General features: G+C 55.9%; 3 protein-coding genes and 1 long non-coding RNA gene across 9 annotated transcripts; 1 reads left to right on the top strand and 3 right to left on the bottom strand.

Annotated features, from left to right (window-relative positions):
- Positions 1-49: 49 nt before the first annotated feature.
- On the bottom strand, positions 50-2,127 carry SH3BGRL3 (SH3 domain binding glutamate rich protein like 3). The gene is made up of 3 exons (XM_030038876.1): positions 1,959-2,127; positions 1,392-1,559; positions 50-986 (listed from the first exon to the last, which is right to left on the bottom strand). Exons 1-3 carry the CDS (start codon positions 2,004-2,006, stop codon positions 921-923), a joined length of 282 nt encoding a protein of 93 aa, XP_029894736.1. The 5' UTR covers positions 2,007-2,127; the 3' UTR covers positions 50-920.
- A 70-nt stretch (positions 2,128-2,197) lies between these two features.
- CEP85 (centrosomal protein 85) lies at positions 2,198-15,814 on the bottom strand. 6 transcript variants are annotated; one of them, XM_030038870.2, is made up of 14 exons: positions 15,774-15,814; positions 14,166-14,237; positions 13,388-13,546; positions 10,437-11,161; positions 9,649-9,782; positions 8,670-8,787; positions 8,107-8,292; positions 7,590-7,742; positions 7,178-7,332; positions 6,540-6,660; positions 6,042-6,092; positions 5,848-5,955; positions 4,955-5,183; positions 2,198-4,676 (listed from the first exon to the last, which is right to left on the bottom strand). In XM_030038870.2, the coding sequence occupies exons 2-14, from the start codon at positions 14,218-14,220 to the stop codon at positions 4,513-4,515; spliced, it is 2,358 nt and encodes a 785-aa protein (XP_029894730.1). In that variant the 5' UTR covers positions 14,221-14,237; positions 15,774-15,814; the 3' UTR covers positions 2,198-4,512. The 6 variants fall into 6 exon arrangements, with proteins under 6 accessions (XP_029894730.1, XP_029894731.1, XP_029894726.1 ...); XM_030038871.2 differs by lacking the exon at positions 15,774-15,814 and adding an exon at positions 15,415-15,592; XM_030038866.2 differs by lacking the exon at positions 15,774-15,814 and adding an exon at positions 14,440-14,722.
- A 2,539-nt stretch (positions 15,815-18,353) lies between these two features.
- CNKSR1 (connector enhancer of kinase suppressor of Ras 1) lies at positions 18,354-25,866 on the bottom strand. Its single transcript, XM_030039841.2, has 21 exons — positions 25,696-25,866; positions 25,121-25,278; positions 24,492-24,682; positions 24,314-24,398; positions 24,019-24,060; positions 23,630-23,929; positions 23,496-23,555; positions 23,010-23,078; positions 22,477-22,596; positions 22,227-22,312; positions 21,575-21,708; positions 21,329-21,489; positions 21,061-21,091; positions 20,774-20,946; positions 20,598-20,671; positions 20,140-20,211; positions 19,966-20,039; positions 19,626-19,690; positions 19,426-19,549; positions 18,993-19,174; positions 18,354-18,909 (listed from the first exon to the last, which is right to left on the bottom strand). The coding sequence occupies exons 1-21, from the start codon at positions 25,745-25,747 to the stop codon at positions 18,709-18,711; spliced, it is 2,454 nt and encodes an 817-aa protein (XP_029895701.1). The 5' UTR covers positions 25,748-25,866; the 3' UTR covers positions 18,354-18,708.
- Positions 25,867-26,199: 333 nt separating this feature from the next.
- On the top strand, positions 26,200-27,945 carry LOC115352214. Its single transcript, XR_003927025.2, has 2 exons — positions 26,200-26,699; positions 27,044-27,945. It is a non-coding gene; the product is annotated as an uncharacterized LOC115352214 (long non-coding RNA).
- Positions 27,946-27,982: the final 37 nt, after the last annotated feature.

Here is a 27,982-nt window from a genome sequence, read left to right as displayed (position 1 = left end):
CTGTAGTCAAAATAAAACCAAATTTAAAAGAAACCCACGAGTACCGATGTGAAAGGTACAGTAACATTTAATAGCATCTCGGAAGACAACACTGGTTATAAACTTGCTTTTTGGCAGGAAAACAAAATGCACTTGGTCCGGGTTGCAAAAAAGCCCACTCAAAGAGGAGAGATAAGACAGCTGGAGCATCAGCTGTTCCGGAGCAGCCCTGAGCCATTAACACTCACAAGGGAGCCCTGGCACCACATCGCGGCGGAGGGCAGACAGAGCAGCCCAGGTCCCACTTCTAGGCCCATCCATCCCCCCAGGCAGCCTGCTGAGCGACACCGGCCTTCGCCCCCAGCCCCGGCCTTCTCGGCGGTGGGTGGTCAGACCCCAGCTCTGTGCAGTATTTTTGCGTTAAATTAAAACAAACAAACAAAAAAATCGACTTAGTTGCCATAATCTCTGCAGTTGAGATGAAAAAAAGAAGAAAAAAAAAAAGTGAGGCAGCAGGATTTACAATTTTAACAGCAGCTGGGAGAAGTGGGAAGTAACATGCAACCCTAAGCCCTTCCCTCCTGAAGCAGAAGCTCTCCCTGCGGAGGAGAGGGCTGACGGACGGCTGCACTTCGCACAGCCCCAGAGGCTTTGCTGTTTACAGAGGCACTGGAAGCTGCGGTGTGAGCCAGGCCCAGCTTTGTTCAAAGGCCGTGCGCAGCGAGCGTCAGACTTTCTTTGGATCCCTCTGAGATGATATCAGGGTTAGGCAGGAGGGAATCGTAGGCAGCTGCAATGAGTAGTTTTGGTCATGGGTTTCCCTGTGCTGGGATACAAGTCGCGGTGCCAGGACAGCGCTGACAACCTGGAAGTGAAGGTGGTCGGAGATGAGGGTGCTCAGGAATGCAGGTAGAGTCCAGGACGGGAGGGGAGCCCGGGGCTCAGGCCAGCTTCAGGAACTCCTGCAGGGTGTTTTGCTCCACCGCTTCCACAAAGAGCTCGTAGTCCTGCAGGGAAAAGCCACACGGTCGCTCACAAGGCAAGGGTGAGCTGTATTCTCCCGCCAGTCAGGCGGCACGGGGTCCCCCCGAGCACGCAGCACAAACTGGTTCACAGCGCTGGTGCCAGTCAGTCGAGTGGAGGACGACAGGGCGAAGCAGGGACAGCCCTGCACAGCGCAGCCCCCCCCCGCCCACGGGTCACCCAGAGCCCCCCTGCACGGGTCCCATTTTTCACAAGCCATCATGCTCCAAATGCCCGTTAACCCCAGCAGCGCTTTGTCTGCGCATTTTACGAGAGATGCCTTTTGAAAGGCGTCTTGACATCATTTGTAGCAAAAACAAGGGGATGGGATTATTGCCCACCACCCAACCTCCGTGGTGCTTATATCCCGCGCAGAGCATGAGCCTCACCCCGCAGTAGTGGTCTCCATTGACGATCTGGGGTGGGATGGCTTTGGGATTGCCTGCCTTCGCCCTCATCTCCTCCCGGAGAGCGTTATCCTGGGAGATATCCACCAGCTCGTACTTGATGTTTTTCCCATCGAGGATTCTGGTTACTTCGCTCTGTTGGGATTTGATCTGGAACCCGGGCGGGAAAGGCAGGTTATGGGGAGCTGGAGAGGAGCCCGAAGGGCGGGCACGCACCCCTGCGTGCCAGCCACGCTCAGCACAGCGCTCAGGGAGTGACCGCTCTTTACGGGCCATGGTCCAGACCCCACCTGGCCACGGATGGGGCTCGGTCCTGCGTAGGGGGGGGGACGGGGGACACCCAGCACGGCGGGATGGCTTCGGGGGAAGAAGGGGACAGCGCAGCGTGAGCAGAGGAAGGGACACCTGGGATGGGGCGGGGGGGGGGGGGGGGGGGGGCTTCGCAGCTCCACGGGGAAGAGACGCCCACCCCAGGGAAGAAAGCAAGTCCCCCGGGACACCCAGCCCTGCCCCGCCGGAGCCCGGATCCCCGCCGCGGCCACCGCTCACCTCCCGAGAGCCGGTCACCGAGGTGCTGTAGACCTTGAGGGTGCTCATGCTGCGATCGCGGCCGCTCCCCTGCGCTCAGCCCGGCGGAGGGAGGCTCGGAGGGAGGGAACGGGCGGCCCCGCCGCCGCCCGGCATGTGACTGCGGGGACCAATGGGGCCGGCGGGCCCGGGCATGCGGCGTCGGCGGGGCCCGGTCCCGGGCAGCCCGCCCCCATCCGTACGGGACCGCTTTGAAGGAGTGGAGCAGAGCGGCTTTATTTTATACTCAAAATACTCAGTACAAACGAGTGGGTGAGACAAAGGCTGGTAGAAATACACTGCGCCCAACGCGACACGCAGCGCCGGACAGACGGTGGGGCGAGAACGTGGGACAGGGTGGGAAGGTGGCCCTGCTGCCCCGTTCCGGGGTGCTCCGTAAAGAAAGGTCCAAGATTTCCCCTGCCTGGAGAGCAGCAGTCACGTACGGCAGATGGGATCACCATCTTAGCCAGAGGGGTCCAGTTCTGCAGGAGGATGACGAGAGGACATTTCCTCAGAGAGGAACATGCGAGCCGGGCAGCCCCAGCTGCTGGGACCGGGCCAGGCATGAGGCTCCAAGCATCAGCTAAGATGGGGTTTCAGCCACGATCTCATTTCACAGCCAGCTCTGCAGTGGCAGAGGGCAAACGTGTCCCCATACAGCACCTGGGAACTAGATCTTGCACCCCAAAGAGAATGCGGGGAAAGGGGATGGTGCTAAACAGCACCCTGCTAACCTGCAGGAGAGAGCAATTCTCATAGCTGGTGCTGTTCTGCACCCCAGTGCCTAGAGAGCTCCCAGCAGTCAGGACAAATGACTTCAAGAAATAGCCTTGGCCCACATTTAGCTCAGTACGTGGCAACAGCAGCCTGGGAACAGAAACAGCCAGAAATGCAATACACCAGATGCGGAAAGAACAGGACAGACAGCCGGCTGCCCAGCAGACGCTGCTGCACTCTCTCCCCATGCCATGCAGGGCATAACTCGGGACAGCAAACTAATGAATTTTTTGCCACCATCACACCTGTGCTGGCCAAACGCTAAGAACAAAACAGATTTGGTCTTACATTTTAACACAAAAGGAATAACAAATGCATTTCTCCCAAACCTAGGGCTTACAGCCCCAACATGAACCATGAGCGACCAACCAGCAGAAGTTTCAGCAGTATTCTCCCCCCTGTTACAAAACTAACATAGCATCTTGCTCTTAACTCAAGCTGAAAACCAAAAAAGTTCCACCCTCAGCACCACAGCGTTGTCACAAACAAGCACTCAGGACTGTAAATTTGCCACTACGGTTAAGGAGGGTTGTGATAAAGTGAACCACATCCCATGCCAATTTATTTAGAAATCCCATTATTTAGCAGAAGAGCAGGAAGCTCCCAGAGAACAAGGGGCAAGGCTACAACAAAGCCCGAGTGGTCACTGCCTCGCAGGCATCAGGAAGAGCTCTCAGATCCAACTGTACCACCCTGCCATGTTAGGACCAGAATGGCTTTCTCCCTATCAAGCAGCAAGCAGAGAGCCAAGGCGAAGTGTGTCTCCCTGCTGGCCTGCAGCAGGGTCCCTCGGGGGCACAGAGGCTCTCTGCAGCTCTGGGAGGCGTTACAGACATTCGAGGCTCCCCAGGATGGTTTGCAATGGCTCTAAAGGCTGCTACAAGAAACAGCAGTTCCTCACCCTGCCAGCAGATACATTAGGCACAAAGCAGTGTGGGGACAGGAGGTTTCTCTAGCACATTAAGGCACTTCAGCATCAATCCACTTCCTCTGCAGTCTGAATCATACCCACACTCAGAATGCTATTTCGGGGGGATAAAAGGCTTAAGGCTTCTGGGGTAGCAGTGCCCAGGGGGAGCATTTTCAGAGTCTTCTTTTAGTGTTGCTTTATTCTCCAACTCCTGTTGGCTACTGAAAGACTCCAGTTGCATTTACCTGAGGAAAGCAGGTCCTGCTCCATGAATGGCTACACAAGCATCCAAGCCAGAACTGTGCACACAGCATCTGAGGAGCCTGTAGCACCTTGACGTAATTAGCAGTAGCATAACTGGCACACCTGCTTGCCTGTGAAGTCCACAGATATCCCCTGAACTCTCTGATAATCCTCTGGTCTTACTAGTCACACAGGATCTGTGCAGAGAATTTATCAGAAAGACCAGGGCATACATTTCCTTTTAGTGATGATTTTAACTGTCACATTTGCATGTTCAGCATTTGACATGCCTGAAAGGCAATTCAGAATTCATCTCCCAGCGTCAGAGACCACACCAGCTCCAGCAAACACAGCATAAACACATTCCACAAGATCAAAGCTACTGCAAAGGCCGACACAGAAGCCCTGAACGATTCCAGTTAGCCAGTCAGAAGCTAAACACTTCTGGTAACAAACCCCTGATTTCTCACGGATTGGATAAGTCACACATCTTGTACCCGAGCAAAGGGATGGTAAAGTGCTGAATAGGTTTTGGGTTGTAGGAGCTCTAGACTCCTGAGGGTTTCAAGTCTTCATTTCCTGTCTTACTTTGGGAAGTGTTCTTTACTGGGTGATGCAGTTGTCTCCCATGTCCTGAGCATATCTGTCAGATATTGCCGTCCTTAAGTCCTCCACCTCTTTGTGAAGCTGTTTTACCTCCACCAGTTTCTTTGCAAGTCCATCAGGGCTCAGCAAGTCGTCTTTCTCCTTAGTGGAGTACTGCACAGCTGTGGAGACAGAGAAGGGAGTTACCTCACATGCAATTCTGACCAAGGATCACACACATTTGCAAGTGAGCCAGAAAAACCCAACGCACATTTGCAAAAGAGGTACTACTTAACGTTTAGTTATTACAGCATGCACCTTTAGAGTTAGCTAACCACAGAAAGAAGGTTCAGAACCCCAGAAAGGTAAGAACCTTCCATGCTATATTACATGTGAGTTATTTAATTCTGTCACAGCACAGGAACAAAAGGTTTGCTCTGTCACCACTCCGCACACTTACAGCGAATGCCCAGGAGCAGAGAGAGGTTGGGATCCTTGCCCTGAGCCCTCTGAGTGACAATGCTGTAGACAGACTGCAAATCCTGCAGACAACTGGCCAGCTCACTGTGCAACTCCTGGGCGAGGCGGGCTGTCTCAGCAGGCAGGGGCTGGGTTGTTAGCTCTGCCTGCCGCAGTCGTTCCTGAAGGGTCAGGTTCTTCTCAATGAGATCCTGGTTCTGCACTGAAAGCTGAACAAATGGACACAGCAGGTTAGTGGTCACTTGGTACAGAACTAGCAAACCTAAAGCAACTTAACACAACTGCTCGATGATGATGGCAGCACCAAGGGCAGGAGGAGCTGGTTTACATCAGGCCCTCCAGACTCTTGCCAGATGAGCAAGTGTCAGTCCTACAGGGTGTGAGCATTTGGCTTTCCTGGCTCAGACAGGAAGCGCCCCATGACGCTGCACTGTCCCTGCCGAGGCATGATGCAACAAAATAAGCTTCCAGGAGGTTGTGCACCAGCCGCTCACCCCAACACTGGCCATCCCTTCCCTCAAGGGCTGCCATTGTGCTTGACTTCCTTTAGGCTTGAGAGTGGGGCTCAGCCCTGCCCTTCAGCCAGGGCTGTAGTCGAGTTTGGATTCCTGCTCACCGCCTTGCTGCCCCCAGCTGGCAAGTTCAGCGTCCTCCACCATATCCAGCAGCCCCAGCTGAAGTTCCTGAGGCAGAAACTGCCTTTTTCCTCCTGCTTTTGAGCAAAGAGCTCCTTTCAGAGCACTGACAGGGCAACTGACTAGCAGGAAGCAGGAGAGGTTGTGCTGCTGACTGCAAATTAAGGGTCTTGCTAAAAGACAATCCATTGTTCATTCAACTGCTATGCTCGAGCACTCTAAACACTCCTGCTCTGACCTCTTTCACAGCAGTTCGGAGCTGCTGCAATGCATTTTCTCTCCTCATCGCCTCCTCTTTCAGAGCTTGGCTTGTCCCCTCTTCCTGGGCCACCTGTTCTTCCAGGTTCTAGAACAGACCATGGGAAAGTAGTAAGTCTAACTCACTTCACAGCAGATTCTCAAGTTCTAGGTCTCGCTGCAGTCACCTCTCACCTTTACTTGCAAGGACAACTGATCCATCTTCTTCTGCTGTTTGTCCACAATCTGGAATCAAAAGCAGAGGCATCAGAACTGGTCATACAGACTCAGTAATACCACCAGGATTTCTCCTTTAGTAGGACAGCATCCCTTCTTCTCTTTCCTGCCCATTTACTACTTTAATCACTGCTTCTGTTAGTAGTAGACTTAGATTCCCTGATGAAAGGCACCTGATAAAAGGCACCATTAGAAGTATCAGCTAAAAACAGACTGGAGAAGTTGCATTCTTGTGGTTTTCCTCTCCCCTCTTCTGCATCCTGCAACTTGTCTCCAGTGTTACTGTAGGAGTGCATGGTTACGCTTTTAAAACCCCTCAGTTGGGAATTCCAGGAACTGCCGCTTCAGTGCAATTGTGACTGCCTACAACTGCAAAAGTCCCCGATTCCATCTTAGTGCCCGGTGTGACTCAGTGGAAGGAAAAATGTGTGATTCCCGTTCAACACAGTCTGTTACCTTTCTGAGGCAGTCGCATTCTTTCCTCAGAGAGTCATTTTCTATTTTCTGTCTCTCCCCATCCTGGGCAGAGGGTCCTCTCTCTGCATTCTTTACACACTGCTGCACCTTGTCCTGCAAGCTGAAATTAGCAGAACACCATGCGAAAACCAGCTTTATTTAAGGGTGTTCCCATCACTAAACAGTATGAGGAGGCAAATGATTTTCATATCAGATGCCAGTGTTGCCCTGTTTGCATCCCAGCTTGCAAACTGCCAGGGCTGTGACGGAAGGAGTCCCTCTCCCTGGACACAGCCCTACCCATTATATTGGCACATTTGCAGAGACACAACGATTGCAGATTACGTAGGTCCATTTTGCAAGGAGTTATGGTTGACAGCAATAACCTGAGGAGACAAACCCAGGTGACAAAACAGGGGCCCCCTTTCTTTCAGCAACATGGTTCTCCTCCCACCCTCCCCTGTTGGCATGCAGAATTTGAACACGGTATTTTGGCGAGCATTCAACATAATCATCACAAATCCATGGTAATCTGGTTCTGACAGGCAGGACAGTGGCTGTGCTGAATCATCACTGTTCTTGTGCTGCAATTACTTCAGTGCTAAGATGAAGTTTACTCTAATCCTCCTGATTTTTACCTGCGCACAGTGGAAAGAAGCTCCAGCTCCTTGTGTTTTTGGGTTTCTAGCTGCATCTCTTGCTCCCTGAAAGCAGCCCGGACATCTCCAAGCTCCGTTTCCAGTGCCAGCACTGTTTCCTGCATAGCAGTACTCTTCAGTTCAGATTCCTTCAGCTGCAACAAAGATCATCATAACACTCTAGAGATCTCCCAGGGGTTTCACCACACACACCACATTTCAACTACATTTGCAATGCTGATTTTTACTACCTATGTGACAGTTCTCAGCTATAGCTCAGAACTTTCCTCCTCCGAGAAGGCCAGACCACAGCTTTACTTGTGCAGCTGTACAGGCTATTATCTGCAGCTGTAGAAAAGTCATCTGAGCAAGTATGTGAAGAGCTGTCATCACAATTCAGAGGAAGTTTTACCTTCTGACTCTGTTTCTGGTGGTCCTCAAGGGTTGGTAGATCAGCCAGGTATCGTTCCAGGGTCTCGATTCTCTGTTGTCTCTCCCTGTTTTGTTCAGATTCCTTCTGGCATTTCTTTTTGAGATTATTAATGTGTTTGTCTCTTCCCTTTACCTGCAGGGACAGTTATATAAAAGTTTAGTTTATATAAGTTCTTGTCCATTCTTCAGTCCTCTGTGAGCCCGCTCATTTACCTTTTTGTACAGGACTCAACATCAAAATACAAGATCACCTTAACTCAGCAGCATTTCTGCTCACTTAAAGACAGGCTTCTTCTCTGTTTAAAAGAAGAGGTATTGAAATATTTCTAACTGCAGGAGGAAGGGCTTTTGCTTATAAACCAAAAGAATTCTACAAGGAGATCAGAAAATACCTGCAATAACACATTGCCACAGAAAACTTTCACCTAGGCACTATATTGACTTTTAGCTTCTTGAAGAAAAAACACCCTCCCCCCTCTAGAGCAATGGGATCATACCCTTTCTTCCTGTTTCTTTAACTCCTCTGCATGTTTCTGCATAGTTTCTTTCAGTGACTCCCGGATCAGCTTTGCATCCACCTCTGCAGCAGCGAGTTTTCTCTCCAATTCAATCTTTTCCTTACTGAGGGATTCAGTCTTCTCTGTGAACTGTGCTCGAAGAAACGTGTTCTCCCGCTGCAGCTCCTGCAAACAGAGACAGCCTATGAATTCAGTTAGTTACAAACTGGCACTAAGCACCTGCGCTGTCTCAGAGCTGTGTCCTCAGCCCTCCTACTTCCCAAACATCATTCAGCCCACCGCAGTATATAAGATATCTGAAATAGCATTTGTCAGTGCTGTCAGGCATTTGCATCACTAGCACAGCTTCTAAACAAACCGTAGTACTTCAGGGTTTGAAATCTCAAGACGCACAGAAGATCTCAGAGATGACAGGTAACCGGGACCCCACACAAGGTATAATTTTACTCTGTTATAGCCGTCCTACTCAGGAAACGCCTAGTGAGAAATGCCTGCTGGATTCAATACATATTTCTCACTGACGCCCTGTTGCACCCAATTACCTGCATTCTCAACATGTAGACATCTCCATAGGGTGCTGGACAGCCAAGCAAGGCACTGTGAACCTGCAGTTCACTTTCCCGGACCTTCTGCTCCAACTGGGATATGTGTTGTCTTTGTCTGTTAAAAAAAAAAAACAAAAACAAAAAGCTGGTAATACACTGTTCTCAAACATACACCTTGTTTTCAATGGTAGTAGAAAGCAATACAACAGGAACAGTGTCACATCTCTAACGCTCCGTACAGTGACAAGCAGAATAAAAAGACAACTCTGCAACACTGCAGAAAAATCTGCAAGACATCCACTGTGACTTTTTTTTTTTTTTTTTTTTTTACAATTGGTATTAACTTTTCTTCCCTCCCCTCCCTTCAAAGTCTCCCCCCCCCGCAATGATTATAGATAAAACACACAAGCTTTGCATGCTTTGGAGGATCCAGCTTGGCTGTGGAGCTTATGAGTGAAATGAACAGACATCAGAGGACTCAAAATGAGCAAGCAGAAAAAGAGTTTACAGTCCAAATGCCAAAGGTAGTTTTCACTAGGACTTACTTTTTCAAAAAGCTTATGGACCACTAGCGTTGGGTATGAGAAGTGTTGTTTGCCAGCCCAAATTCACAAAGAATAAATTTAAAATAAAGCTATCAAAGAGCTCCCAGAAAGTCCTCAAGCAAAAAGGCAGTAGTACTGACATTCCAAATAATCGTGATGTAAACAGAAATCTTTATCCCTTATAAAACACAGAAAACCACAACCAAAATGGATTTATTTGAATGCTTCAGGATCCAAGACGAAGGGGAGGAGACCTCATGAAAAAAATAGGCTGTTCTCAAAGGTCATTATATTGTTCTTTGCAACAAAAAAGCTCAATCAGGTAAAAGGGACTCTGAGATACGAGCTTTCCTTGGTACTTTCAAAACCCTCCCTTTCCAAAAGGAAATGCACTGGAGTCCTTAAAGTACATGTCAGGATCAAACTCTCACCTGTCAATGAGGAGCTCTTTCTCCTTGAGTAGGTTTTCATTGGAGTTCAGGATATTGATCCACTGAGCTGGATCAGGTGTAGGCAGCGAAGCAGAATACATTGAGGGATGGTGGCAGACGCCTCCATTTTGTAACTGAAAGAGGAGACAAAGTGAGGAGGGAAAGGTTTGTGCTCCACAGAGGTAATTGCAACATTGCTAGAGCTATTTTGCACGCTGTGTGCTCATCTGCATGCCAGGACATAGCTATTTCAGTCTCCGTCGATGTCCAAGAACAAGTAACTTTGCCCAAGCACAACTGGAGATTAACAAATAATTTTAGACCACTATGCTAGCTTGCTGGAAACAATTTGTCTCCGTTAGGGTACAGCTGGTTGGAGGTGATAAACAAACTGTTTCCATCTAATAAACTGCAGTTAGTTTTATGCATCTTTTCAAAAAAGTCTGTTTCCTAACTTTAGATACAGAATACGGTTATTCTAGAAACTGTTAAGAACTTCTTGACATGCTTTTTCTTTGCAGTTTCTAGCAGACAGGATATTTCACCTCTTGATCTGAACCATTGTGCAGTGCTGTAACATAATACAGGGCTGCTCCACATAAGCAGCGTGTCAAATGATACCTGTGACACCACATGCTGTAAAAACAGACTATTAAGAGACTTCTGGTGTAAGACAGGGAGAAGCATGAGACATTTTCCTCCTTGCTTCAAAAGTCTGTGACAATGATTCATGACTAAAGTGACAGGAAGGGTTTCAAACTCATACATCCATACAAGCAGCTCCCTACCTGCATTTGCTCTATTTGCAATCGCACTTTCTCCAGCTGCTGTTTCCAAGCACTGAGCTCACAGACGCTCTCGTGCGGATGTAGCGTGCAGGCTTCTTGCATCCATGCTCGAGATGAAGGATTTACAGGTTTTGAAAAGAAATTGTTGGCCTGGAGTCCCGTTGGCATCAGTCTGCTCCCGCTCGGCCATGTTCCGTCTTGGGGCTCACAGACACCATTAGCCCCTGCCACTTGCTTACTCTCCGGCAGTACCTTATAATGGTCCTTTCCTGCCTCAGCTGCCCCAGAGTTTGGATTGAACTTCTGGAACCTGCGGAGAGGGTCAGTGCACAAACTATCCAGAAAGAGAGACTGGTTAAGGGTGTGCTCAATGGCAGGGGTGTCAAACTTCCAAGTATCTTCTGTTCTCATGTGATCAGAAACAGGATGCCAGGATTGCTCAAAACCATTTTCCCCTGAAGTCCCGTAGAGACGCAAGAGATCCCTGGGTGGCCCCTGAGAAGGCTTCCCGGCATTAAAATCTCCATTTCTCATGAGCCCTGTGTGTTCAGAAGCAGATCCTGGCATAGCAGTTTTTGAAGTACTCTGCGAACAGCTCTGGTCTCCTGCAGAGCACAGCTTGGAGGGCGAGGCACCCAACGTAGAAGGCATAACATGGGCTGTTGGGATGGTCACTTGGGTTTTGATGGGCTGGAATGAGGAACCGTTACTGGAATTGCAGAAGTCTAGGGAAAGAAGAAGAGTGATGCTCTAATTACAATCCTGAAAATATTCTGACACAAACAGCTACCCCTCTGCTGAACTTTCAGAAAGAATTTAAAAAAACCGATTCTTTTCCCCCTGAACATGTCCTCCTAAGCAGCAACAGCAAGACTAAGGCACACCTATGTTCCCCCTCACTACATTGCTGACATTTTCCTACCACCATAAACCAAAGGGAGAATCCAAGTTTAACTCAGTACACATTTTTAATCCCTTGTTTTTAATCTACTCTAGTATAATCTTAAATCAATACGGTTATCTTTCTATAGGTTTAGAAATCAAGTCCTTTAAATTGAATAAAAAGGCTGAAACTTACTCAGCTGAACACTGAGACCTTGATTCTGTTCTGCCCGTCCCACAGCTCAGCGACTCTGAACCGTAACCAAAGCTAACTGAAGCCTTCGCTAAGCCCATGATGAGCTTCAAACATAGTTGAACACTAGATCACCAAGCTGTTGACCTTCGAACTCCTCCAGGACACTGCAGCAAAAGAGCTTTTTCTGGAGGTTAGAGTAATGGCTCTTGCCTTATTGCCACAGGAAATGAGATAGAGTTCAGCGCACGCACCCCAGCCCGTGTGCCCGTCCTGTCAGAAAGGCACCAAACCTGGCTACATGGAAATACGGGGTTATTCTTAGCAACTCTCAGATTTCAATACAGCAACAGCAAGAGCTGAGAAAGGCAAACAGTGCCTGTTCCCACTCCTCATCCCGATACACTGTGTATCGCAGCAATTCCAGGTTTCTCCTGGATACACAGACTCATTTTCTTCATGGGTTTGGCTAAAGGCCCATCCTCACATGATGTTTCTTTAATCCAACATCAGGACTGCAAGGTCACCCTTCCACCTGTTTGTAACCTCAAAGTACTGTTACAAGAAGGAATAAAAGGTTATGATTTGAATATGACTGAAACCAGATTCTGCAAAGACCATTATCGAATTGCAGGAAAACTATCACAATAAAGGCACAACACAAGACCCTCTCCTCAAAAATGAGCAGGAAGGGGAGAAAATCTCTTAGATGTTACTTGGCTGTGCCTAGGAACTCCAGAGAACACCATGCTACCAAGCAGTCACAAGCACATTCACCTTGGCAAACAGAAGAGACAGTACAATTTCCTTTTACAGCCCCTAAATTTATAGCCCAGTATCACTATCAGGAACTCGAGTTCTCTGACCAGCATGCCACGTGCGGATGCTGCAATCAGTTCCTTGGCTGTGCTAAGGGTCATCACAACATTTCTGACTAATGTACTGACCTGAAAGTCGGCGTGCTTCAGCCAGCTGTCATGCCACAATTCAGCCTCAGCTCTTACAAACAAGGCTACAACATTACATTCAGAATGGCAACTTCTGAAAGAGCCATCATTATCTCCCCTGCCCTCAGCGTGCAACTGGATGTTTTATTATCCTGAGAGGGGCTAGATGGGACACTTAAACATGTGCTCTAGTAATATTGCTAGCAATATTTCCACAAGGCAGACTTTATCAAAAGCCTTCATTTCAACTCACACATTATTAAGATCTATAGCTCATTCAAAAGGCTCAGGGCAGCTTGTGAAACACATGAATGTGTGAAGTGCATTGTTTTAAAGAACAACAAAAAATTCCTCGCTGCTGAAAGAAGAATCAGTGAATCAGTAGTGGTTTATGACACTTTCACAGGTGAAGATCAAAATACAGGTGGAAAGGATTGCTGGGACAAGCAACTCCACAGAACATGCCTCAGCTGAGGGCAAGGCTGCAGCATTCTTCAGTGAGAAGAAAGGACCTCTAACACTGAAGAGGCTTACACACAAAGGCACAGTGATCTGAAGTTTCTAGAGGCACCTATAAATTATTTCTTAAAAAAGCATGTGACAGACTTTCTGATAAATCACTTGTAGGTCAATATGAACCAGCAAATCACCAAGGTGGCTCTTTTAGTCACTTAAAAATGCTTACTACAGTTTGTAGATCACCCAATTAGCTTAAAGAAACAGCAAGTCCCTTAATCACTTGTTTATATTTCAGGCAGCGTATCTGTGTACTGAGGCACTGGTTTTGAAATAGTTTCCAAACATTATTACAGATTCTGCTCTCCCCAAGTTTTTTTTCCATTCTAGGGTTCAGTATTATCAGGCTATTTAATGCTTGTCGATCTTCTAAGAAAACTTAAAGCCTTTGGCTGTTACTGTGTGATGCTGACCATCACCTTCTGTGCTGTCTGAGCAGGAGGTTCCAATGCCCCCATCCCCGCTGTCGGCCACACTTGAACAGCGACTGACACGGCTCTGGAACTTCACAGACAACATAGGTGTTTTCCAGTCAGTCTCCAAGAAATTACTCTTCTGGCTGGTGCTGGGATCTGGAAAGAAAAATTCAGGGTTATTTATGTTTTAGCCAACAGACTGAAAGGCCTTTTAATATACTTAGGCCATACCTAATTCCCCATGCTACCAAAACCCACACTGATCCTTGCTTGACTCCCAGTATTGCTGCTAAAGAAATCTCTTTTGCAAAAGGAAATGGTAGCAAGCACAGGGAAGCCAAATAATATCAATGGGAGACTAAAAAAAAAAAAAAAAATCAATCTTGTCATGAAAGGCAGAATGCAAAAGCAGTAAGTTATACTCACTTTGATAAGTTTGGCGATATTACACCCAGCTGATACTCTGATACTCAGACTAAGAAAAAGAGCAGCAGCACTAGCACACAGCAAAACTGGTTAAATTAAAGATACATTTTTGCATTAACTGTTAAGAACTCTTCCCCATTTATCAGTTATCACTCAAGAGATAGGTTCATTATCAAAGGATTCTCTACCCTTGCATACCCATGCAATTGTTTTATTTTGCAGGCATAAGACATTGTTTTTTTAATAAAAAGCTTTTGGTAAAGAACTCTTCTCCGGGCCACATGTCTCCTCAGAGAAACTGCAACAGGATCCAACAGCAGCAGGGCTTTAAAGAAAGGACTCTCCTTACCTGACGGATTGTTCTGCTGGAGTCTCAGGTCTGGATGTTTCTCAAGAGCAGCCATCTTATCTATCCAGTGAACTACAGGGCAATAAATTAAAAAAACATATTTTAAATCAGCATAAACCAAACCCTATTCCCACTAACCAAGCAAAGGGTACATACATATCAGCTACTCTTCATTCAGAATAACACAGTATTTCATATTTAATTAGTTTCTCCTCCCAACCGTATCTCTGTTTCATCCCTGCAGTAAGAGAGGCAATACTTAAAAAACCCTCACAGTTATTGTAGGCTTTCTTCATGCCTGAGAAACGAGGAGAGTTCCTGTTTGCAACATTCTCCAGGTATGCAGCAGCTCAGTGCCTTTCAACTGGAGCATGTGTTATCCCCATCGTAGTTATTTATAGAGCACCAGTCACCATGGTACCTACACGCTGGCTTTATGTCTACAGAGACTAAAAATTTCCCTTTAAAAATCTTAACTCTAAACCAGTTCATTTCTGCCCTCTGTAGAGGTCACTGAGCAACTACATGCAGAAATGCAGTAATTCAAAACTTAGCGTTCCTGTTCCATAAATGGCAATCATTATCTACCCTGAGCTTTGGTTTAATTTATCTGCTTATTGGAGTACCTCAGACAGTGAATTTCCTGCCTCTGATGATGCTAGTTTACAGCTCTCAGGCTTCACTGTAGAAATTCAAGGCCTCTCTCCACCAGTCAAATACTAAATCCCCGATTGCCAGCTCTTACAGATTTTTGCTTGACTGATTCAAAGAGCTCACAGAAACCACTAATTCTTGGAAAACATACATATACAGATTTTACAACATAGGATAGACATTGGGAATACAATGGGATGATGAACTAAAAGCAGCATTTCACTCAATGAAGAAATAAAACACTTCTAGCAAAATGTAGTGCTTATTATGTTTAATTTAGGTATGTTTCAGAAATCCCCGAGTTTAAATCTCAGTCTCCAGCACTACAGCCAGGCAGTTATAACAGGGAAATTCACGCGTGGGCTCTCAAAATAAAACAGACAAAGCAACCAAAGCGTTCCCACCTCACTCAGCACCACCCTTTCACAAACACACCCCCCACGCCATCCTACAAACCACTCTCTTCCAGCAGCGGGCACAGGGCAGACCCTGCAGAGGGGGTGAGAAGAGTCATGTGCAAAATAAGGCAAAACGAAGGAAAAAGAGGAAGGGGAGCGGTGGGTCACGAAGGGGGGGGGGGGGGGTAGCGCTTTACCCGATGGAAGGGGAGAGCTTGGCGGGTACGTGATGTGAAGCCAGGGTGCGGGGTGGGGGGGCAGCCCTTCACTCCCCAGAAGGCGATGAGGAGAAGAGTGACATGGGTGAAGGAAGGGGAGAGGGGAAGGCGGTTAACCCAAGGAGGGGGGAGGCCCAACCGCCTGGCAGGCACAACCTGACCCTGAGGGGCCGGTCCCCGGGGTGGGGTTGGGGGGGCGGGAAGGGACCGCCGAGCTGCCCGGGATGGAGAAGAAGAGATGGTTTCACCGAGGAAGGAGCACAGGGAGGGCGGCTGTCCCACAGCCGGAGCCCGCCCTGTGAGGGAGCCGGAGCCGGAGCCCGCCGCCCGCCCCTCACCTGGCTCCGCCGCCGCGCTCGCGCTGCCCCGCGCGCCGCGACCGTTACAGCCGCCGGCGGAGGGAAGGGGAGGGGGAGTGGCAAAGGAAAAGGGGCAGGACCGTCCCCGCCCGCAACCTATCGGACGCGGCTGCCCCGCCCTTACTCCTCACTCATTGGTTTTTCGGAACGCTGATTGCCCCGCCCCGTAGCTTCGTGGAGGGGGAGACGGCTTCTGGCGGAGGAAAACTGACCGCAGCTGCCACCCGTAGGGCGGGGCCTGAAAAAGAGCGGCACCGGCCCCTCTCCCCGCGCCTGCGCAGTGCCGCTGCCGCCGGCGAGGCGCTGTGTGAGGGCGGGTGGCCCGGCCTCACCGTTGCTCCCGCATTCCCTCACCGGCTCCACCGTCCCCTCAGGGCCCCAGGCTGAGGGGTAAGGCCGGGCGGCGGCCCCCCAGCTCGGCCCCCTCACTCTGCTGGGCCGGAGAGGTCAGGGCTGCCCCTGGGTGCTGGCGGTAGAGAGGCCATGGCGCTGGGCCCTTCCTTAGGCCCGGCCACTTCGGGGCTTCTCGCGTGTGGTGCGGGGTCACCTTCCTTCCCCGGGCAGGGCCCGACCCGGCTGGAGGAGCGGCACTGCTGATACTGAAAAGCCGGTCGAAGAAACTCTCTAAGACTCGTTTTGGAGTTTTAGAAAGCAGGCATTCTGTATTGCAGCGCTGGATGCACGGGGGATAGTTCCACCTAGCGTGCACGCCGCAGCTTTAGCACAAACAGGTTATATAGAAAAACTAATTGCATATTAATCACATTAGTATACATATACATAAAAATGGTTGCAACTGATTATCATAGTGCAGCCTACATCCAATCATGCGGAATGAAGGATCCATTTGGGTTGAAGGGCTGCTTTTGCGACCACCAACCCATTTGGAAGTTCTTGCTGGCTGTCCTTGAAGTCTTTATTCTTGTCCTTGTTCTTTCATCTTGAAGCTTAACACAGTTTCAATCACATGTGGTCAGTTTCAACATTGTTCTCATCTAGCGTACAGGAACAGCTAGTCATAAGAGCAAAGAACTGCAAAACTTATGAGTAACTACCTCTACTAGTTAATTGCTTGGCTATACTTTTGTCTGTTGTTTCAATCATAGTGTTAGTATAAGATTTCTAATAATTATTTACCAAATCTCATTTTTACAGTCACCTAGCAGCAAACCAGTTTCCACGGCTGGTACAAAATATTAAAACCATCAAAATATTTAGATGTGCCATACAGAATGTATGGAAATATGCTATCACTGCCGGCAGCGAGGCCTCATCGGCAGTGGGGACCCACTTTCTGGTAAGGGGGTCTGGCGCTGGCCCCCACGCCTGGGTGCTTCTGTTGGTGGCCACGGCCACCCCACAGTGGTGGGAGTTGCCCAGCTACCCCCCGCAAACTCTTCTTCAGCAATGGCCTTTGGGAGAGCTGCGTGGAGGAGCTTGCCCAGCCAGGTCCAGCCTGTTGTGCCCTCCCGGAGGACGTGGCCCATTTCTGGCCCGTGCAGGTCCTGAGAGTGGCCACCGTGGGCTTGCTGCTGCTGGGAGCCCTGGCGTACACCCTGGCCATGCTGGGAGCACGATGATGGGTGTCCCCCCCAGCATGGCTTAACCTGGTGGCCACCGCCAGGCTCCTGCTGATGCTGGTGGGTGCTGTGTACCTGGATGCTGCTTCCTACATGGCTCATTGGGTGCTGGAGGACTTGGCCATCCCACAGACCCCCCCTGACAGACCACTTCCACCAGGGGACATGTCTCTCCCTGGGCTGGAGCTGCAGAGGTGCTGGCTGGCATCTGCCTGGCCACCAGCTTCTACAGGAAGACGGGGTTCGTCACGAGGCTGGCCGCTGCCCCTTAGGAGGTGGATTATTGAGGCGCTGGGACAGCCTGATTCCTGCCATGAGTGTCACGGGGACGATGCTGCAAATTGTGGGGTGACAGCGGCTCCTCAGCCTCCCGCTGTGGCCATCCTGCAGCCCTGGACACCCCTCAGACCATCACTGGGTGGAAGAGCTGGGTCTGTTCCCCATCTTTACCTCTTTTCACTCGTAATTTTTCACTGGAAAGCAAGCCGATGTCAACACTTTTTTGCCCGTAACTTGATTGTGCTTTAATCCTTAGGCAGGGTTTAGCCTCTGCAGCCAAATAAAGAGCATCCCATACCCAGCTGTGGTATGTCTGTGAGGGGCTGGGTGGCACAGGGAGGGGCAGGACCCATCCCCCCTTTCCAGGCTGACCACATCTCCTTCCCCCTCCTGCCCCGCACTCTCCTCTTGCCCCTTGTGAGCTGCACAAAGCCCCCCCAGAGCACCCCAACCCTCCCCGGGGCACCTTCCCCACTTCATTGCCCTCCCTGCCCTCACAGCATCATTGGAGCCCCGTCCCTGTCCCCCTACGGGTGGGTGCCATCGCCCCCGAGCTGGACCGGCGCAGCCCACAGGGAGAGGAGAGCAGAGCACAGAGGGATGCCACAAACCCTTGAGGATGGTGACACACGGCACGGGTAGGGGCTTGCTGTCGCTGCAGGGACGTTTCAGTGCCAAGAAAAAGCATGGCACAATCAGCCCTCGTCGACATAGTTTTATTTACAGCAGAAGAGACCCTGGCTGGGATGGCTGGTGGCACCGTGCCGGTGTGCACGGCAGGGGCATGTTCCTCCGGGAAAAGGCCCCCATTACCAACGTGCAGCCAAGGCAAAACATCCCCGAAAAAAGCAAGACTCACTGCCACGTCCCGCCCCAGGGACGGGGGATGTAGCAGAAGCCAATTCTCCTGCGGCAAATCCATGCTGGGGGCTGAGCCTTCAAAAATATCATCAATCCCCCCGTGCATGCCCCCAGCATGGGCAAAGCACCCGCTTTGCTCCTGCAGCACCACGATTTTTATCGGCAGTTCGTGCCAGAGAGGTCCTGGCGGGGTGTCAGGGTTCGGCTGCCTCTTTAGGGGTGCTGTGCTCGGCCCCGAGCCCCCCGTCGCCATCCTGGCCCTGCTGCCGTGCCCACCACTCCCGCAGCTCCTGGTACAGCTCTTGGTGCTCTTCCTTCCAGCGCGTGAACTTCTCCGAGGTGAGCGCAGCATCGCTCAGCAGCTGCTCCAGAGCCTGCAGCTCCACCAGCTTCGCCTGCCAAAAGGAAGGGCGTGTTTTTGGGGTGGCTGCCCGTGGGCAGGGGGCTTTGGGGGGGTCAGGGGGCTGCGGGCTCCCACCTTGAGCGTGCTCTGCAGGGCCCGCACCACGTGCACCTTCTCGTTGATGTGGGGGTTCTTGTTGCGTCGGATGAAGGACTTGCGGCACTGCTCCTGTGTCAGGAACCGCTGCCGCCCGATGAGGGACACCCCACCCTGCTTCAGGCACCGCATCAGGCACTCGAGATCCTCCCCGGCGGGGTCTGGGTGAAGAGAGAGGGCACCGTAGCAGGGCGGCAGCCCCGAAACCCCATGGGGCTGCCCCCGTGTGTGACCCTGCTGCGAGAGCATCCCGAGACACTACGTGGTTCGCACTCAAATACATCCCAACTTAGGTTACCCCCCCCAGCACACACACACACATATGCAAAAGGGTGGCCCTAACTTTGATTAAAGGGCACACACAAGGTGACAGGGTGAAAGATGTCACCCCCCCCCCCCCCCCAGCACCTACCCATGGGCGAGCAGGGCCGGGGGCTGCCCTGGGGGCTGCTGGCTGCGCTGCTGGGTTCGCCGCTGGCTGGGAAGAGCTGGGCTTTCTCCGGGGCGTTTGAAGAAGAGGGCAACCTCTTCTTTGGCTGGGGGAGAGACGGGACGGGAGGTGAGATGAGGATCCTCCATCCCCTCCCCGGGATGTCCCCTAGGGCCACTCACCGAGTCGCATGCCTGCCTGGGGGACTCATCATCGGGGTCCTCGGCTTCTGTCTCGCTGTAGCAGTCTGGAGGCCACGGGGGAAGACAGTGGGAGTGGAAGGAGTGGGAAGCCCCGGGCTGCCTGTCCCCAGCCCTCCCCAGAGCTGAGCATCACCCCAGCCCTCTTCTCGGGGACCATTTCTCACATTTCCCCCAAATCACGGGCAAAGCTCCCAGTGGTCCCACACAGGAGCTGTAGCACCAGGCGTGGCTGCCCCACTGGGACCCACGGCTCCCCACAGGGTCCCCATCTCCCGTGGGAGAACCGACCCCGTCTCCCATCCCGGGAAGGGCCTGTTACCTTCCTCCCTGTCCGGGACCGACTGGTGGGCCAGCGTGTACTTTGTTTTGGCTGTTATTAGGTGACTGACCCACCTGGGGAAAGAAAGGACAGAGAGACAGACCGACGGAGGGTCATGGCCAGCCCAGTGTGGTGGGACCGGCACTGGCTGTTGCCCGTTGGCACGTTACTCACATGCTCAAATCAGCCAGCGTTTCTGCGGCGAAGATGAAGGGCTTGTACCTCTGATGGGAGAGCTGGAACACACTGGAGGAGGACAAGCAGGCGGCTGCCTTTGCTAATGCAGTTAGCCGGCACCAGAGCCAGCCCCGAACCCCCGTCCAGCCCCCCCCACACCGCAGCCCCCCTGTCCCGAGCAAGCCCAGGGGTTTGGGCTTTTCCCTGCCTGTTGGAGATGCTCCGGTCCTCAGCCTTGTCCCCAGTAACACCAGTAGTGCAATGCCCATCTTGCTCAGGGCGTGGGCTCCCGTATTGCAAGACGGCCAGTCCTGCCAGCCCCGTGGGGACCCCACCAGCCCCATGGGGACATGCAGGTGGCACCCAGCAGGGCTCATCAGCATGCGCCCTTGGGACAGCATCCCCCCCCTTCCACCACCAGCCTGGAGGTCCGTGGTGAGACAGACCCCACTCACTATTTCTTCTTCTGCTCCCTCGTGCTCTCCAGGTCGTAGGTGGCCACGTTGATGAGTCCCGCAGCCTTCTCATCCTGCAAGGGAGATGGCCGTGTCCACCACCTGCCCCGGCGCTGGGGATGGGAAAGCTCGGCTGCCCCAGGTGGGGGATGAGGACACCCAGTGTCCCCACTCACGTTGGGGTGGTGGTACCAGTAGAGCGTGTGGCCCTTCAGCACAAACCAGCACCGCTTCCACTTCTGGGCCATGAAGCCCACGTGGTCCTTCTTCTTCAGGAGCCAGCCATCGCAGTCCACCCGGCCCAGGTCCCGGCACGAGACCCGCCGGCGGCTCAGCCTGGTCGCCACTCCTGCCGGCCGCAGCGAGGCGGGGGGGTGTCAAGAGCAGGGAAGGGGGAGCAGGGGGCAGAGCCCGAGAGAGCCCCCAGCCCCATTCACCCCAGACCTGGCAGGATCCCGCTCACCTTTTGGTCTGTGTCCCGTCTGGGGACTGCCCTGGATGGGGAGACAGAGATGAGCAGTTCGGGACAATTGAGGACCCCCCCCAGCAGCACCCCCAGCCCCTTAGGGACCCCCAACTCGCGCTCCCCGCAGCAGCGAGCTTGGAGAGGAACCCACCCCAGGCATTTCGCCTCCCAGCTCAGGTGGGACACAAAGTCCTGCGTGTGCCCCATTGATGTCCCCCCAGCGTTCCCCCCTGAGGTTCAGTGCTCCTCTCCCACCAGCTCTCACCTCCCCAGGGAGCCGGCTGGACTCTGCACCCCCAGTCCTTGCCGTGGGGGCTGCCGTGGGGCTGAGCTCCGCGGCACAGGGTCCGGTGGCAGCAAGGGTGCCCAGGGAGCACGGGGTGCCCGATGAGGTGCCACCCTCCCACATCACCTCCTCCGCGGAACCTGTAAACAGCAAGCAGAGCTGCAACCTCCCATCCCGGGGGAGAAACCGCTCCGTCCCCAGATGTCCCCTCCACTCCCCTCCTACCGTGGCCGGGCAGCCCTGGCAGCTCCCCCACGGTCGCCCCGGGCAGCCTCAAGTCCCGCTCGTCCCCTCCGTCCTCTTCGTCAGTGACGAGGTCCGGTGCCGAGTCCGGCCCCGAGTCCAAGTCGGCAGCAGCGCTGGGGGAAAAAGGGATCCCTGAGCTGCAAATCTCTTTGACCGCCACGGGGGTCCTGCTATCAGGCTCCGGCCGGCCCCACACTTGCTTGGGGCACCCGCAGTTCTCCGTGCTCGAGGAGGAGTGGGGCTGGAGGTGACGAAGTGGCAGTGGCTTGGCACTGGCCCCACCGGCCTCCGCACTCCCCAGCAGGGTCTCAGCCCAGCCCGACAGCTCCTGCCCAGCTCGCCAGTGCTGTCACAGGCTCCACACAGGCCTTTCCATTCCGGGAGAGAAGGGTCACGTCTAAATATAGTTTCAACCCCATTAAAACGTTACCAAGTGAATGGATTACAAACACAACTCCTTTTTTTTTTTGGTTCCTTAAGACTACTGGCAGCTTCCCGGGCCGCTTGCAGGCAGCTGCCACGCTGCCAGCACCTTTCCCCTAAAAAGAGCTGGGAAGGGGCCTTGGGTGCACCCAAAAACCTCCGTGCTGGCCAGGCTGGGGGTGTCGGGGTGTCAGGGGACGGGGCTCACCTGGAGGTCAGGGACACGGGGCTGCCCGGGCACTCGCTGCTCCTGGTGCCGGGGTGATCCACGGCATCCAAAAATGCTCCCGGGAGCTGTGGATGGAGAGTCAGGGCCAGCCCACATCCCACCACGGTCCCGCAGAGCTTTAGGGACCGCCAAGGTGATGGGAGATGCCCAGCTCCGAGCGTCCCTGCCTGGTTCCCAGCGCAGCCCAGTGCAGCACTGGGGCTGTGCTGGGAGCACTGGGATCACTCACCTGCTGCCTGGGAGAGGTGGGTGAGCTGGGCAGGTCGAGGGGGATCTTCTTGAGCACCAGCGTCACCCCACTCGCCTTCTCCAGCAGCTTCTTCGCCAGGTTGACGCGTGTCCAACCCACCTGCACACACCCCCTGGTGACCCGTGGGACACGGCCCCGGCCCCACTCTGCCCCACGGCCGCCCAGCCCCACGCGCCCTCCCAGCCCCACGGCTCCCACATCCCCCAAACCCTCCCCGGCCACAGGTCCCACATTCCCCAAATCCTCCCCTCCAGCGGCTCCCGCATCCCCCAAACGCCCCCAGCAGTGGCTCCTGCGTCCCCTCCACCTTTCCCAGCCATGGCTCCCGCATTCTGCGGATCACAGCTCCCGTGTCCCCCCAAATCCTCCTGCCCGCAGGTCCCCTGTCCCCCCAAATCCTCCCACCCGCAGCCACCACGTTCCCCCAAATCCTCCCAGCCCTGCAGCTCCCCGTCCACGACTTCACTGCCAAAACCAGCACCACCCTCGAGCCCCCGTCCTCCCCGACTCACCACGACCTGCTCATTGACCTGCACGATCTCGTCTCCGGGCAGGATGCGGCCCCCGTGGATGGCCAAGGCCTGGGGCAGAGGCAGGGTGGGATTGGGGTGCCCAGCCCCGAGCATTCGCCCCCCCCCCCAGCTAATCCACACTCAGGAGCTCTCCCAGCTGGGGAGAATGGCCGGGGGGGTTAACCATTAACCGGCAGCCTGACCTTGCACAGCACCAGCCGGAGCGGTTGGTGGGATCGGGATATGGAGGAGGGCTCCTACCACGGCCCAGGCTGTGCTCACTCGTGAGACGAGTTGCACGGTCTCAGCTGCAGGCAGCCACCCCAAGCTCTGGGTTGTGGGGGACGGAGTAGGGCCCTAAGAGGCTTGCGGGATCCGGCCGGATGGGATGCAACTGGGACGGGTGGTATTCCCCACGGCAGGCGCTAAAAGGGGGTGACGGAGGGACAGGGTGGCATGGGGCGGGGGTGACAGCCCCTCACTCACCTCCGAGGTGGTCGCGGACACAAAGTGCAGGCAGGAGCTGGTGGAAGTGATCTTGAGGCCCTGGGGGGGGACAGGAGGGAGGTGTAAGTGGGGTGCAGGGGGTCCCAGGGGGTCCTGGGGCAGCGGGCACTCACCAGCAGGGTGGCGAGGAGCGGCGGGGGGGTCCCCACGGGGGCGGAGGGCAGCGTCAGGGTGTCAGGGGACGGCGGGGTGCTCCCCCACGGGCTGGGGGGCAGCTTTGGGGTGTCAGGGGATGCGGGGGGGCTGCCCCATAGGCCAGGGGGCAGCGACAGGGTGTCGGGGGACATCGGGGGGCTGCCCTGCAGGCCGGGGGGTAGCGCCAGCCCCACGCGCTGAAGCACAGCCCGGCGGTCCAGCAGCGCCGGGGGGCTGCAGCCCACGATGCTCTCGCAGATGCCCACGATGTGCTGGCACTGCGGGTGACAGTGGGGGTGGCTAAGGGGGGGCCCTCGCAACACTGGGCCCCCCCATGCCTGCCATCCCCTCCTCACCCAGCACTTACAATCCACACGATCCGGCTGTCCCTCTCAGCTGCAGGACAGTCCTGGGGGGGGGGACAGGACACGGGGCTGAGTGGGATGGGATGGCTCAGCCCCCCTTCCATCCCAGTCGAGGGGGGGCCTGCAGGGAAGCCCCCCCCGTACCACATTCCCCCTGACCCCAGTTCTCCCCCCAACTCCAGCAGGCAGAGCTTTGGGGGACAGGAGAGCAGACGGCTGGCTCCCCCCCTCCCCGTTCCCCCCACTCTGTGCCCATCACCGTGGCCTCGGGGCAGGGCAGCCGCCCTGGGCACCCACCGCCTGCAGCGTCTCTGCCAGCTGGACGCAGAGCAGGACGATGTCCCGGCTGGCCGAAAAGTCGTTGAGGGTGGAGAAGAGGTACCTGGAGGGGGGGGGGAACGGGAACGGGACAGAGAGCTCAGCCCCAGGCGCGGGGGGCACCCAGCACCCATGGGTGCCCCCACCCGCCCCGGACCTGTTGAGCCAGGAGAAGAGCCCCTTGGCAGCACCGACCAGGTCGACGATTCGGGCCAGGAGGGTGAGGGGGGGTGGCCGGTGGTCAGCCCCCGCCGGCAGCCCCCCCAGCACCAGGCTCTGGGTGCCCTGCGCCAGCTCCCGCAGCCTCTCCGTCAGCGTCCGCAGGCTGGTGCTCGCCAGCCCCGTGTCCTGGGGGGGGGACGGACGGGGGAGACATGGCCACCGGGGGACAGAAGGGCAGTGGGGGTCTCTGGGGTGCCTCCACGCCCCCGCCTTCACCCAACGCAGTGTACCCCCGAATCCCACCCCCTACCCAGTCCGGGGTGCCCCCATACCCCCCCCTCTACCCGGCCCAGGGTACCCCCGTGTCCCCACCTTCACCCAGCCCAAGGTGCCCCCACATCCCCCCCCTCCAGCGCAGGGTGCCCCCATCTCCCCCACCTTCACCCAGCCCAGGGTGCCCCCATGTCCCCCACCTCCACCCAGTCCAGGGTCCCTCCATGTCGTGTGTCCCCCCCTCCCCACCTCCACCCAGCCCAGGGTGCACCCACATCCCCCCCCCCCCCGCCCCCGGCCCCCTTCCACCACGGGACCCCCCCGCAGCACCCCACGGGTGCTGACACTCACCAGGGCGCGGAGCTGCTCCACCGCCTCCAGCAGCAGCTCCTGGTGCCCCAAGCGCCGCACTCCCAGCGCCTCCAGTGCCCCCGCCGACAGCCCCAGCACGTCGAGCCCCGACAGCCCCCAGGCCTCGAAGGGGTACCCCTGTACCGCCGCGTCCAGCCCTGCCCACAGCCCTGCCCTAGCGCCAGCCGGACACCGAGGCGGGGGGGGGGAACCCAGCACCCCCCCCCCACCGGTGTCCCTGCTGGCCGACCCCAGGCTGCTATAGGAGGGACCTCTCCGTGTGACGAGTTCGCCCGGTCTCAGCCGAGATGGCGCGTACGGCCGGACGCCCACCCCGCCACCGGTCGGATTCAGGGACCGACCCCCCCCCCCTTTTCCCTCCCCCCCAGGGACAAGGGGTGAGGGACAGGAAAGGCCCACCAGCCCCCCCCCCCCAGCCACACCAGGCCACCCACACATCCCTAAGTTGGGGACAACCCACCCCAGGGCCAGCAGCGGGGTCCCCCCCTCTAGGTTTTTTGGGGAGGGGGGGGGGGGGGTGCACAGCCAGGACACGGAGCGTGGGGAGGCCTCACCTCGGAGCCAAGCGGCTGCCCGCGCGGGGCTCCAGGTACCCACGGGTTCCATGGCGGCCAGGCCGGAACCGGTGGCGGGAGCGACGGTTCACCTGCGCCGGGGACGGGCGGCCCCATTGGCGCAACCGCGTGCCGCTCACCGCGGCCTCCCCGCCGCACCCCGGGGCCTCCCGCCCAGTACGGCCCAGTACGACCCTGCGGGGCCAGGCCCCGCGGCAACGACGCACCCCAGTGAGTCACGGGCGGGATGGTGACGCGCGGCTGCCGAAACACACACACACCCCCCCCCCCCCACCTCAGTTTCCCCCTCCGCTGCGAGATGAGGTGCGCGTCGCGTGTCGTCGTCGTTACCTCCCCCAGCCCCTGCACGCAGCGAGGGCTGAGTCCCGACAGAACTCATGACACTGGTGGGCGTCCCCCTGGTGCCCTGTGGCCACACAGATCCCTGGGAGAGCCCCTGCTCAGCCCCCCTCCCCACCCACCCGGGGATTTTGGGGAGGGTCACTCCACTCCAACCCCCCCCCCCACCCCACCTCAAGGCACAATTCCCACCCTTTCCTTTGCAGGTGGGGAAACTGAGGCAGGGAGCAGCCCGCACAGAGGCCTGCAGACGCGCTGAGCCCAGCTCTCCTGCCCCCCCCCCCAAAAAATCTGCCCTGGCCCCCCCCCCCCCCCCCGCCAGCGCCTCGGTGCCCGTCTCCCCCCCGCCCCGGCGTGTGCGCTTGGGGGAGCAGCGGGCGCTGATCGCGGCTGACAGCTGCTCGGCGTTGGCCGGGTGCGTGCCGCCCGTGCCGAGGGGACCGCCGAGCCGGCGGGCGGGTGGGTGACAGACCCCGCTTCGTGGTGGTCGGGGTTTGGGGGGGGGGTGTCTTGGGGTTGGGAGCAGGGTGGCGGGGGGCCCCCCCCCCCGCTGCTGACCTGCGGGGTCTGATCCTGCTGCTCCCCGCCGCGCCATGATTATCCGCCCCAGACGCTTGACGCCGGGGTACTTCCGTCTGCTCCAGGTAAGGGGGGAGCAGGGGTTGGGGTGGGGGGGGGGAAACCTGCAGGGACCCCCAGGACCCCACCTGCGTTGCCCACCGTGGGAGCCATGCCCGGCCGTATCCTGGCTCCAGGTTGGCACCAGTGGTGCTGCTGGTGGAGCCTCGCCTCACCGATGCCCCGACCTGGATGCCCCGGGGGGGGGGGGGGGGGGGGGAAGCCCACAAAGCTGCCCCCCATCGCTCCTACATCCCAGCCGAGCACGATGGGGACGTTCAGGGCACGGCCTCAGGTCCCCTGACCCTGGGGGGTTTGGGGTTCAGGGTCTCACAACGCTCCCCTCTCCTCTCCTTTCTCCCCCCCACAGATGCAGCTTGCGGCGGGGCGGGGGGCCGAGCCGGGGGGGCGACTGCTGACCCCCCTGGCCCTGCTGCTGGCGGCTGCCGGGCTCTGCCTCTCCTTCTACAGCGTCCGGAGGATGGCCGGCCCCACCAAAGCCCCCCCAGAGCCGTGAGGAGGGGGCCAGGGTCCCCCCCTGCCCGCTGTGCACCCCCCCCACCCCACACCCGAACGGAGCTGCCGGATGCGGATCCTTTCCAGCTGATCTGCGCCACATCCAGCCCTTCCCTCCACGCCTGGGCGGTGCGATGCCCCGGGGCTTGGGGACACGCACCTCTGTCCCCCTGTCGGTCCCCGTTTTCGGGAGCCGGTTCAACAACCAGGATGGAGAACGGAGAAGCCACCTCCTGGTTCCAGAGCTGCCGGCTGAGCCCCTGACTGAACCGCTGCGAGACACCACGATCCCGCCACAACACGAACAGAGCCTGAACGGATAGATGGATGGACGACGGAGCCTGGTGCTGCATCCATCTCCATCTTCTCCCCAAGCAGAAGGGGCCCGGGGGGGGGCCCCTTGCACCCCACTGGCAGCCAACGCAGCCCCCCCATCCCTGCGTGGGGGGACCGCGTTGTGGCCGCAGCCAGCCCGGCCCTGCGGAAAGGAGGTCAGCGCCGAAAGCCGTTAGGTAACGCGGCGGGGAGGGCTGGGACCAGACCGACCTCTGCAACAACGGGGTCGGGGGGAGACGGGGCCACGGGGTCAGCGACGTGTCCCCTGGGCAGGCACGTCCCGCTGGGATGGGGTCTGCAACCTTCCCGGTCCCCCTCGCACCCAGCAAACCCACGCAGAGCTGCAGCATTTCATCTCCCCAGAGCCGGAGACAAATCCGGGCGGGCTACGTAGAAATAAACCCTTTCCTGCTGAGCACAGCTGCGTTGTCGCTCTGCTTTTCTGCTGCTCCGGCCC

This window comes from Aquila chrysaetos, chromosome 16 (assembly GCF_900496995.4).
Source record: "Aquila chrysaetos chrysaetos chromosome 16, bAquChr1.4, whole genome shotgun sequence".
Taxonomy (NCBI): Eukaryota; Metazoa; Chordata; class Aves; order Accipitriformes; family Accipitridae; genus Aquila; species Aquila chrysaetos.
The sequence above is the reverse complement of the archived record's forward strand: the minus strand, read 5'-3'. Positions and strand labels throughout refer to the sequence as shown.